Source organism: Chrysemys picta, chromosome 3 (genome assembly GCF_011386835.1).
Source record: "Chrysemys picta bellii isolate R12L10 chromosome 3, ASM1138683v2, whole genome shotgun sequence".
NCBI lineage: Eukaryota > Metazoa > Chordata > Testudines > Emydidae > Chrysemys > Chrysemys picta.
In genome coordinates this window covers 84,628,189-84,640,943 of record NC_088793.1, presented here as the reverse complement: position 1 = coordinate 84,640,943, position 12,755 = coordinate 84,628,189, and the positions used below count along the sequence as shown (strand labels likewise).

Sequence of the window (12,755 nt, the reverse complement as noted above, 5' to 3'; positions counted from 1 at the left end):
TTTTTAGTAGATTTCAATTATTTGTATCTGAATTTCAAAAGGCCTAAAATCACAGATTTCCCATTCAAATCAAGCAGGGAGCCAACATTAGAATAAGCCTTAATTTATACTTAATGAAGAATGTCCAGTAATTCTCTCTCATCTGGACCTCCTCCGAGCCTACATGCAGACATACAAATGAAGGATCAAACCCAGACTCCTAAGGACACTATTATAATAGTGATTGGAACTGTATAAGTGTCCCCTGCCCTCCCCCCAATTCAGGGCTGTAAATAATATCTTTGAAATACTTTGTAGTGATGTCTGTTTTTCTAGGCCCCTTCCAACCCCACAATAAAAATAAAAATGTAAAGATTAGTCAGGAAAGTAGCTAGTACTGCCCATCCATCACCACCTCCATCAAGGCCTGATTCCAATCTTGCTTTCTCTAGCGTAAATCAGGAGTTACTCCCCTGAAGTCAATGTAGTTACACTGGTGTTAAAACTGGCATTTATTTATTAAACTACCCACCCACGCACCCAGTGCTAGTTGGCATCAGAAATCTGTATTCTTTAGAGGGCAACAGGACAGTGAAGGGATTACGAGTCTGTTCTTTTCTTGCTGTTAGGATTCAGGTTTGCAGTCAAATCTGACTGCTCCACTGCACTCACTGAAGTTAGTGGGAGTCTTATACGCAGCTTGGACCTTGAGTTTCATTACAGCACATTCTCTGTTCAATATTGCATTAAAAAGTAAAGGCATCTGATGAGAGATTTTATTGGTCTTCTCTGATTTTTCAAGCAAAGGATAGATCGATGCCAAAGCAGACTGTTGAGCTCAGCTCTTGCAGAGTTGGTATGCAGACAAGAGAATTGCCACTGTTGTATTTTTCTTCCAAGGCAGCGTGACAAATAGCTTGGTGACCTACACCCTTGTCTGGAGCAGTTTCATGAAGACACTGGTAAAGGATGTAACCACAGAATGGTTCTCTTGGACTGACGTGGCTGTTTAGGCACTTACCGATGAAAGCACTTGACACTCATTGTTCCCATTGAGGCCTTGGTCTCTCAGGACTGTATTCCAGTTGTGTGGATACAATCTTTCCAAGTCATATATTGCCATTCAACATCTGACAACAACATTTAATAAGCTTGACAATAGTTGGTTTCACAGGACGTGCCAACCAGTCTCTTCAAATCAGAGAGACAGTCACATGAAATGATAAGTGTATAAAGGCATATATTGAGAGGATCCCCTTGCCTCTAAGAGGGGGCTCAAACAATCTCGCCAGAAAAAGAAAATTGGGCATTTAGCTCGTCACTTTAAAGAGATTCATACAGTTTTGGTGCTGTTCCCCTTTTTGACACTTGATGTGGTTTTACCTCATAAGAATAGGGCAGTTTGAGAAAAGTGATTCCCCTTTACAGCCATCATTTTCCAGAATCATTCAATGCTGTATGGACAATCACCAACGGAAAAGGAAACAATACTAGACTTAATATCAAGTCAAGTGAAGCATCTGATTGCAGATGTAGGCAGTTCAGAGATTAAAACATAAAATCACATCATATACCAAGAGTTGTTAGTGTGGAAGCTGTTAATTGCATTTCTGACACAAAAGGAGGAATGGGCAATAAGTCTTAGTTAGCTGAATATTATTAAAATTCAGGGAATGGTCACAGGAATTGTGGATGGGGAGGAAGCAAAAAAAAAACCCACATATCGCAGCTGCTTCAGGGGAATTTGCAGTAAGACAACTGGGCCCCATTACTAATTCCAAGATAATTTGTTCATGTCTTTACCTCTAAAACTTTGAAGATGAATCATGTCATCCCCTTTTGAACTGTTCCCCAACTACAGAAACCTTCTTAAAACCAAGCCCACAAATTCAACTTCCCCTCTCAATTGCCAAATTTGCCCTCATACTCACCCAATTAAAAAGCAAGCCAATCTAATGTCAGACTCAGGTGTGAACTTTCATAGATCCTCCAGAAACCTGAATCAACCTGTTTGATCCCTCCTCCTCCTCATTTCCTGCTGCTGTACACTCCTGTAACTACCATGACCTGGCCCTTTTCCCTGTTGTTAAACCCACCGAGAAACAACATCCTAGGAGGGAGACTGAGTTTTGGAAGATAGGGAACTTCATGGTCTCCCTACAGAAACTTTCAATGCAGAGGCTCTTCATCATCACTGATTAAAATGAAGATTTTCTAATAAAGAGTTACTAGTCCATAATATAGTTACACAAGTTTCACCTGATCTTCCCCTTCAAAATACCTGCTGGAGCTCTGAGTTGCTATAAATTCTCTCCCAGATTCGATCATAGTTATGCTGTCTTGAGCTGTGAGAAGTCACAAAACTTGATCGCACTGGACTTGGCTCTAGCACTTCTGTCGCATGCTCCTGGAGAACGTCAATCACTTGCTCCATATCAGAAACCTTATTGCAATAACATCGAATATCCAAGAGTTAAGATTCACAAGGCAAACCTAAAAGCAAGGCCATCCTTTTTTGAGGAGTTGGGATGAGTTCTAGGGAATTTAGCAAGGCAGCTTAACACCTCCATCCAATTCATTATATACCTGCAAACTTTTTAAAAAGACTAGATTTCACTCTGATGGATCCCTTTAAGGAATGGAAAGATGTGATATAGAAGAAAAGATGTATATGATGCACTGACTGTAGCTGCTCCATATTTAGGACTGAAATTGGCATCTCATCGTACGCCCAATTTTCAAACCCGTCTCCTCATACCAAACATTCCCAAAAGAAACAAATCCACCTGAAATTACACATGCCAAATCATGCCATATTATTAAGGCACTACAACAGTGCCTTAATAATAATTTGATACTACAGTAAAGTCTCTCAAGAGTCTTCTGAAACAAGACTCATGAAAGATTAATGCACACATACTCTACGAGTTTCAGGTTCACATAATATTTCTTTTCCAGTTCTAGATTAAACTAGAAGCTGAAACTGCTAAATGCTGTGAGAGATGCTATTCTCGTGGTATTTCAGGCCCTACCAGGATAATAAGTGCCTACAATTTCACTAAAGAGCCTACTCTTGTGCGATTTCTAGATAAATTCTTCAGGCTTAATTCAGATCTAGTTTACAACAGTGTATGATGGGAGTAATGCCACTGACGTCAACTGTAAAACTGCTGTATGCAAGATCAGAATCAGGCCCAAGAGGTGTAAATACCTGGAGTTTAACCTGAACTATGCTCTGGAAATTTTGAATGCTTAGTCAAGTAAGCAACCTGCATTCTGAATCTTTTGAAATTTTCCTATCCTTGATATTCACGGAAAAGAGAAGAAAAAATGAAGATCCAGTACTGAATTGATGCAGATTTTTTTATGTGCCATATGTCTGAACTCTACAGTCTGAAATGTAAGCCTGAGACAAGCTTTTTGCACAGGCAAGCTCTTTCTCCAGGCATTTAAAGTTCCCTGAGAGTACTCGGTAAATAAATAGAATATATTTAAAATAGTCTATTTACTTACCTTTAAAAACTTTGATTGAAGATGCAATAGTTCATCCACTTTTTTCCATTGTTTCAGTTTTGCCAAAAGCTTTTGCTGCCAGGGATCTTGTTTGGGCTTAATCTGGTTGACAGACAAGCCAGGGCAAAATTTATAAATAGGACTTAAATGTTGTATGTGAATAGAAGCCAATATACACAATAAAGTATATGCATTACATTCATTTTAATTCACTTTTTTGCCTGAAGTGAAATCAGAAATAGACCCCGTGTATATGACGGTAGTTAGACATGGTTTTGGAATTTTCAAAACAAATAAAAATGGGTCATTACTGGGTCATTTTAAAAGTAAATGGCTGGAAAGCATCTTGCTACATTCTGAATTGCAGTTACAATAGTTTATCAACAGAGCAAAAAGGGAAAAATAAATCACTTATTTCTACCTTTATAAAAGGAATCCAGTTGGCTCTCTTTTTCAAAGCCATGCTAGGTCCTAAAATACCCCAGTTTTCTGCCCCAGGCACCCCTGCATCATACACTGGAAAGGTTCTCATTGTCTGCTGTTTGCTGAAGACACTTCGAAATTTCCGGATGACCTGAAAGGCATATGGAGAAGGTTCTCAACAGGTTTCACAAAACAGGACAGGTTTCCAATATTAACCACTGAACAACCAACTATAGTATGTCCTAATCTCTTCCAGTTGGTCATATGAACTCACTGATAGGATCAAAATGTTCCATGCTTCCTTCACACATCTTTACAGCAGAGGTGATGAAACTGCCCTGCTCTTGCTTTGGGTACCTCGAAGAGGAAGAGTGATATTTTCAAAAGCACTCAGCATTGGCCTAATTCTCCTTCTGTTGAAGTTAATGGAAGTTTTACTGTCGGTGTCAATGAGAGGAGTTAGCCCAGTCCTGAGTACTTTCGAAAATCCTGTCCAAAAGGAACAGGCACCTGCCTATTGACAAACAGTACAAGTATTCTACATATGGCCCAATCCTGCAATCATTTCTGCACATGCTTAGTCTCAATGAGGTGATTGAGACTACTCGTGCTAAATTTTAAGCATGTACCTAAGTGGATATTTTATTAGGGGCAATATACACTTTAGAGAGAATTGATAGTATGCACCTGCTCTGCATCCTGGACATGTAAAGTACACCTCTACCCCGATACAACGCTGTCCTCGGGAGCTAAAAAAAAAAATCTTACCGCATTATAGGTGAAACCGTGTTATATTGAACTTGCTTTGATCCGCCGGAGCGCGCAGCCTCCCTCCCCTCCCCCCCCCGCCCGGAGCACTGCTTTACCATGTTATATCCGAACTCGTGTTATATCGCGTCGCATTACATTGGGGTAGAGGTGTAGTAAAATAGAGAAAATTGTTCGCAAACTGGTAATTTTTAGCCTGCATGGATTTGTTAAAGTAACTATTAATGACCTGTAAAAGCCAGATTCCTAGTGGTGGTAACTAATGCCTGTAATACATGCTAAAACTAAAGGGGAAAAAATTGAGAAATGAACTTGTGTGAAAGGGCAGGAGGGTGACTGGATAGAATAAAGCTATGGAATCCTTCATTTTACTAAGAACAGTAATGTTAAAAACAGCAATACTAGGATTTTTTGGCTATTACTGTAATATGTTTATAAGGGAAGCTATACAGGCCTTTTACTGCTCTCTATATAAATGTACTTCCTACCAAGAACACAGAATTCACACTATTCCTGTAATGCAATACAACCTACAATACTTGTGTTCTCCTGCCAAACCTCATATCATTTTGTAATTCTTCAGTTACCAGGGAAAAAAGCTCCATCTCATTAGCAGAGTTCTTGAGATTCTCCGTATCATAGCAGACACCAAAGTGAGAAAGCAAAAGTCGGAGCTGAGGTTTCAATTCTTCAGTCTCTGTTGTGTGTTGGGGCAGCGTGAATACAGCATCCTTGCTGTGTGGTCCTACAAAAGGCCAGAATCAAACTAACAGCAGTTTGTAATAGTTATTAGCAATAGCTGAGGAGCAGTGGATTCTAGAACATGCTGCAGTTCTTTATTGGGGACTATATAGTACTACTGTTTTCCCACTTCTTTTGTATGTACAGATTAAAATCTGGTGTTTAGTCTGATAGGCAACAGCCATTGGATTCTAAATGGATATTTTTATTAAAACCTCCACCATCACCAAAGACAAAATACTAATAGCTATTCTCGATGCACAGACCTGCAATATAATGTGCTGTTGTTGCTGCTGCAGCAGTAGCCATCTGCCAGCACTGAAACAAACTTTACTGCTTGAATTTTAATAACATCATTGTCTTTTTGAAAGCCATGGTGCCAATAGCCTGCCAAATCAAGTCTTCACAGTCTACAAGCAACTAAAGTATGTTTCTATTATAGCATGAGTGTTGCCACTGTAAATAATACTGTTGTGATAGTGCCATGAGTTTTTCTTCAATAACATGCTTCCAGAAACAAGATTCCCTCTTCTCATGTCTATTAGGGATGGGTGAACTAGCTTGAAATAACCCCCCTTCCTCCCAAGTAAATCACCCATTTTTAGAATATTGTGGGGGAAGTCGTGAAATGGTTAATTATTTTTCTCCCTTATTCCTTTTTCCAGCGGTGTCTGAAACCAGACTTGCCAAAGTCTTTTCAGCCAACCTAATTATCTGTGTTGCCTGCAAATTTTGTTAACTTACTTTTCTCCCCATTTTTCAGATGTCTAGTAAATATATTAACACTGGCCCTAGCACGGAACTTCAGGCTGCCAAACCTTTGCTATACTGAAAATTAATTAATGACCATTAATTCTTATTTTGTTTGTCTATAAGCCAGTTTCTAACCCTTGACAATTATTCACATCTCATCAACAGCTATTTATTTTCTTTAACAGCAGAAAGTCCAAATAAATATCAACTCCTTTCTCCTTTATCCAGTATTTTGTCGACATACTCATTGTAACATATCAATTAGAATTCAATTTGCTAAAGTTCAATCAGACTCATGGGGTTTCAGTGGAACTATATATAACCAAATACATTATCTCATTGCTTTGGCAGTAATGGGCCATCTGTGTTCCCATTCTACACTTCACTTTGTCTTCCGCTTTTAATGTTTTGTTTAATCATTTGTTGTTTAATCTATGCAGTTCAGATCTAGATAATAGATGGCTGAAATCTGCAATGTTAATATAATATCGTACAAACATTAGATAACAAGTTATTGAAGTAAACACAAAAATAAGCTAAGTCACCTTTGAGTAGCTTTTTGTTACTATAAGGCCCCATTCCCCAGCAAAGCGAATACCACATGTACTCTAAAACATGCTGCATGGTATAAAATGATGATATTGTGGGGGAGGAAGGCAAGCCAGGATATTTCCCAGGATAGTGCACAGTGATAAAATTAACAATACTCTAAAAATATTCTCAAAACCACTGGGTGATCCTCTGCCAACTCATTCTCTACTACGAACTAGCAGAAGTTACTAGATCACAGGCCCTGGTTCTCATGGAAGACTTTAATCACCCTGATATCTGCTGGGAGAGCAATACAGCAGTGCACAGACAATCCAGGAAGTTTTTGGAAAGTGTAGGGGACAATTTCCTGGTGCAAGTGCTGGAGGAACCGACTAGGGGCAGAGCTCTTCTAGACTTGCTGCTCACAAACCGGGAAGAATTAGTAGGGGAAGCAAAAGTGGATGGGAACCTGGGAGGCAGTGACCATGAGATGGTCGAGTTCAGGATCCTGACACAAGGAAGAAAGGAGAGCAGCAGAATATGGACCCTGGACTTCAGAAAAGCAGACTTTGACTCCCTCAGGGAACTGATGGGCAGGATCCCCTGGGAGAATAACATGAGGGGCAAAGGAGCCCAGGAGAGCTGGCTGTATTTTAAAGAAGCCTTATTGAGGTTGCAGGAAAAAACCATCCCAATGTGTAGAAAGAACAGTAAATATGGCAGCCGACCGGCTTGGCTTAACAGTGAAATCCTTGCTGACCTTAAACGCAAAAAAGAAGCTTACAAGAAGTGGAAGATTGGACAAATGACCAGGGAGGAGTATAAAAATATTGCTCAGGCATGCAGGAGTGAAATCAGGAAGGCCAAATCACACTTGGAGTTGCAATTAGCAAGAAATGTTAAGAGTAACAAGAAGGGTTTCTTCAGGTATGTTAGCAACAAGAAGAAAGTCAAGGAAAGTGTGGGCCCCTTACTGAATGAGGGAGGCAACCTAGTAACAGAGGATGTGGAAAAAGCTAATGTACTCAATGATTTTTTTGCCTCTGTCTTCACGAACAAGGTCAGCTCCCAGACTGCTGCACTGGGCACCACAGTATGGGGAGAAGGTGACCAGCCCTCTGTGAGAAAGGAGTGGTTCGGGACTATTTAGAAAAACTGAACGAGCATAAGTCCATGGGGCCGGATGTGCTGCATCCGAGGGTGCTAAAGGAGTTGGCGGATGTGATTGCAGAGCCATTGGCCATTATCTTTGAAAACTCATGGCGATCGGGGGAGGTCCCGGATGACTGGAAAAAGGCTAGTGCCCATCTTTTAAAAAGGGAAGGAGGAGGATCCGGGGAACTACAGGCCAGTCAGCCTCACCTCAGTCCCTGGAAAAATCATGGAGCAGATCCTCAAGGAATCAATTCCGAAGCACTTAGAGGAGAGGAAAGTGATCAGGAACAGTCAGCATGGATTCACCAAAGGCAAGTCATGCCTGACTAACTAATTGCCTTCTATGAGGAGATAACTGACTCTGTGGATGAGGGGAAAGCAGTGGATGTGTTATTCCTTGACTTTAGCAAAGCTTTTGATACAGTCTCCCACAGTATTCTTGCCAGCAACTTAAAGAAGTATGGGCTGGATGAATGGACTATGCAGATTCTATGTGGATAGAAAGCTGGCTAAATTGTCGGGCTCAACAGGTAGTGATCAACGGCTCCATGTCTAGTTGGCAGCCGGTTTCAAGTGGAGTGCCCCAGGGGTCAGTCCTGGGGCTGGTTTTGATCAATATCTTCATTAATGATCTGGAGGATGGTGTGGACTGCACTCTCAGCAAGTTTGCAGATGATACTAAACTGGGAGGAGTGGTAGATACACTGGAGGGTAGGGATAGGATACCGAGGGACCTAGACAAATTAGAGGATTGGGCCAAAAGAAACCTGATGAGGTTCAACAAGGACAAGTGCAGAGTCCTGCACTTAGGACGGAAGAATCCCATGCACTGTTACAGACTAGGGACCGAATGGCTAGGAAGCAGTTCTGCAGAAAAAGACCTAGGGGTTACAGTGGACGAGAAGCTGGATATGAGTCAACAGTGTGCCCTTGTTGACAAGAAGGGTAACGGCATTTTGGGCTGTATAAGTAGGGGCATTGCCAGCAGATCGAGGGACATGATCATTCCCCTCTATTCGACATTGGTGAGGCCTCATCTGGAGTACTGTGTCCGGTTTTGGGCCCCACACTACAAGAAGGATGTGGAAAAATTGAAAAGAGTCCAGTGGAGGGCAACAAAAATGATTAGGGGGCTGGAACACATGACTTATGAGGAGAGGCCGAGGGAACTGGGATTGTTTAGTCTGCAGAAGAGAAGAGTGAGGGGGGATTTGATAGCTGCTTTCAACTACCTGAAAGGGGGTTCCAAAGAGGATGGATCTAGACTGTTCTCAGTGGTACCTGATGACAGAACAAGGAATAATGGTCTCAAGTTGCAGTGGGGGAGGTTTAGGTTGGATATTAGGAAAAACTTTTTCACTAGGAGGGTGGTGAAGCACTGGAATGGGTTACCTAGGGAGGTGGTGGAATCTCCTTCCTTAGAGGTTTTTAAGGTCAGGCTTGACAAAGCCCTGGCTGGGATGATTTAGTTGGGAATTGGTCCTGCTTTGAGCAGGGGGTTGGACTAGATGACCTCCTGAGGTCCCTTCCAACCTTGATATTCTATGATTCTATGAACTCAAGCAATATGCTCTTCCCCTTCTTGCAGAAATGAGGACTTATTTGTATAAAGTCACAGAAGTGGATATGTCACTATTGTGCCAGATTCACCAGAATTTTCAGGAAATACAGCCACTAGAATCATAGTAGCATCAATATTCCAGCAGATTTCAATGCATTTCCATTCACTGTTGGCATCCTAGCACAGTGTTGCTAATGACATTCCAAAATCAGTAATGTGTGTGTGTGATCCCACTCTGACAGTGGTCATAGAGCAAGTGTTGAAAGACACGGTAACTTATGAGGCTCTTATGATCTATGTGTACATGGAAACATAAGGCATGCAGTGGCTGGTCCTCCAACTTCTTCCCCCTTCTATCAAGCCATCAACCCCTTTCAAGGCAGGGGCTCTGTCACCTTCATTATAGTGGATGGCAGCAGTGGACATTTCATGCAAATGCATTTTATCTCTGCTCCAAGTCCCATACTCTTCTCCATGTTAAAGCCCACGGATGCATCCTTTACCCTCCTTTTCCCTTACTCTCCTCTCTCCACCAGAGCGTTTTTAATCGCTCACTCATGAAACACCAACTCCAGACCGGATTGTGCCCTGTTGCTGTACAGCTGCTCCCTGTACAGGTGATAACCTACATTTGCAGTCCATGTGCTTATTAGTGCTAGCCTCTCCAAATGGAGTCTCCCCTCCTTTCCCCAACAAGGCCATGGTCTGACTCTGCCCCTTCACACTGGTCAGCCTAGCTTCCAGCTGCAGAGGGGAGGACAGGTTGCACCCCTCCCTTCCCCAAAAAACCCCCCAAATGTAAGAAGTGCCGTAGTCTCCCAGAACACCTAGGTGTCACGACCAGGGTGTGGGAGCAGGAGTCGGGAGTGGTCGCATCAGATACCAGGTCAAAGTTCAAGACAGGCCAGATGGCAAACCAAGAGTCAGGTATCAGGAAGCAGGCAGGATCAGGTTACCAGGAGATCAGTAGAAAGTAGCAGGAGAAGCAGTCCTAAATAGGTTGATCCCAGTTGCATGGACAACTTTCTGTTCCTGTGCTGGGTTTATATAGAAGCTGTGAACCAGTCAGGACCCCCAGAGTTCTGCCAATCAGATTCCGGGACTGGAGTCCTCTGTCAGGGTTCAGCTTCTATTCTGCCAGTTCTGGTAGGTCACTGGGTGGCAAGTTGGAACTTACTAGTGCCTAAGTGTCCTGTGGATCAGGCTTCAAGACCTGCAGTCCCTGACATTAGGAGCTCCCAGAGCCACCCCTCTGGCTGTGCCTGTGCCTGTAAAGTGAACTATTGAATTTAAACTCTGAAGCAGGGAGGTGTCTAATTTGTCTGTTAAGCACCATACACATTTGTGGCACTCTATAAACAAGAACACTGTCCCCTTAATTCAGCAGAAACAGAGAATCACCAGGAAGAGATTTTCCTATAGAAATGCTTGCATATGTTTCAAATAGGGCTGCCACGCGATTAAAAAAATTAATCGCACTGTTAAACAATAATAGAATACCATTTATTTCTGATGTTGTCTACATTTTCAAATATATTTATTTCAATTACAACATAGAATACAAAGTGTACAGTGCTCACTTTATATTTATTTTTGATAAGTACTTGTACTGTAAAAAGACAAGAAATTGTATTTTTCAATTCGCCTAATACAAGTACTGTAGTGCAATCTCTTTATCAAGAAAGTTGAACTTACAAATGTAGAATTATGTACAAAAAACTGTTTTATTTTTGAATGCAATGTAAAATTTTAAAGCTTAAAAGTCCACTCAGTCCTGCTTCTTGTTCAGCCAGTTGCTCAGACGAACAAGTTTGTTTACATTTGCAGGAAATAATGCTGCCTGCTAATTGTTTACAATGTCACCTGAAAGTGAGAACAGGCATTCTCATGGCACTGTTGTAGCCGACATTGCAAGACATTTACGTGCCAGATGCACTAAAGATTCATAAGTCCCTTCATGCTTCAACCACTATTCCAGAGGACATGCGTCCATGCTGATGATGGGTTCTGCTCGATAACAATCCAAAGCAGTGTGGATCAACCCATGTTCATTTTCATTATCTAAGTCAGATGCCACCAGCAGAAAGGTGGTTTTCTTTTTTGGTGGTTCGGGTTCTATAGTTTCCGCATCGGAGTGTTGCTCTTTTAAGATTTCTGAAAGCATGCTCCACACCTCGTCCCTCTCAAATTTTGGAAGGCACTTCAGATTCTTAAACACCTTGGGTCAAGTGCTATAGCAATCTTTAGAAATCTCACATTGGTACCTTCTTTGCGTTTTGTGAAATCTGCAGTGAAAGTGTTCTTAAAATGAACAACATGTGCTGGGTCATCATCCAAGACTGCTATAACATGAAATACATGGCAGAATGCGGGTAAAACAGAGCAGGGAACATTGAACTCCTTGGGGGAGAACTGTGTCACAGATTTAATTAATGCATTTTTTTTAAAATGAGCATCGTCAGCATGTCCTCTGGAATGGTGGCTGAAGCATGAAGGGGTATACGAATGTTTAGCATATCTGGCACGTGAATATCTTGCAAATGCCTGTTCTCACTTTCTGGTGACATTGTAAATAAGAAGCAGGCAGCATTATTTCCTGTAAATGTAAACAAACTTGTTTGTCTTAGCAATTGGCTGAACAAGAAGTAGGACTGAATGGACTTGTAGGCTCTGAAGTTTTACACAGTTTTGTTTTTGAGTGCAGTTATTTAACAAACAAACAAAATCTACATTTGTAAGTTGTACTTTCACGGCAAAGAGAATGCACTACAGTACTTGTATGAGGTGAATTGAAAAATACTATTTCTTTTATCATTTTTACAGTGGAAATATTTATAATAAAAATAATATCCACTGATTTCAATTACAACACAGAATATATATGAAAATGTAGAAAAACATCCAAAATATTTAATAAATTTCAATTGGTATTCTATTGTTTAATTGTGCGATTAAAATGGTGATTAATCGCGATTAATTTTTTTGAGTTAACAGCGATTAATCGAGAGCCCTAGCTTTAAACTATAAATCTCTCTATAAAGAGGTCACCTATTGAAACATATTTTTAAGCAATGTTTATGTAAAAGAAAGGAGTAACATTTCAATGCTTGGTATAATCAGAACAATATCCCAGACTCCCCATCAAATTTAGTCCTGCAGTGTTTTTCTAATATGCTGTTATTATGACTCAATACATATACAAGACCTTTAGATACTCAGGATTTGCAATAACACACAAACTTCCCCTACAACCAGAGGGTTGCAAAATGAAGTGATCCACCCCTGGAGACTTTAAATTCTGTGCTCTAGATCTCTGAAGCCTTCTCAATTC

The 12,755-nt window shown here is 41.0% G+C and overlaps 1 protein-coding gene across 1 annotated transcript in view; it reads right to left on the bottom strand.

Moving 5' to 3' along the window:
- The window catches only part of LOC101937976 (uncharacterized), a 115,019-nt gene that overhangs the window by 89,464 nt on the left and 12,800 nt on the right, over window positions 1-12,755 (bottom strand). Inside the window, exons 9-12 of the mRNA XM_024102512.3 lie at window positions 5,271-5,428; window positions 3,914-4,066; window positions 3,493-3,594; window positions 2,261-2,422 (exon numbers count right to left, since the gene is read on the bottom strand). Coding sequence (XP_023958280.2) covers window positions 2,261-2,422; window positions 3,493-3,594; window positions 3,914-4,066; window positions 5,271-5,428 — 575 coding nt within the window. The remainder of the gene's footprint in view (window positions 1-2,260; window positions 2,423-3,492; window positions 3,595-3,913; window positions 4,067-5,270; window positions 5,429-12,755) is intronic.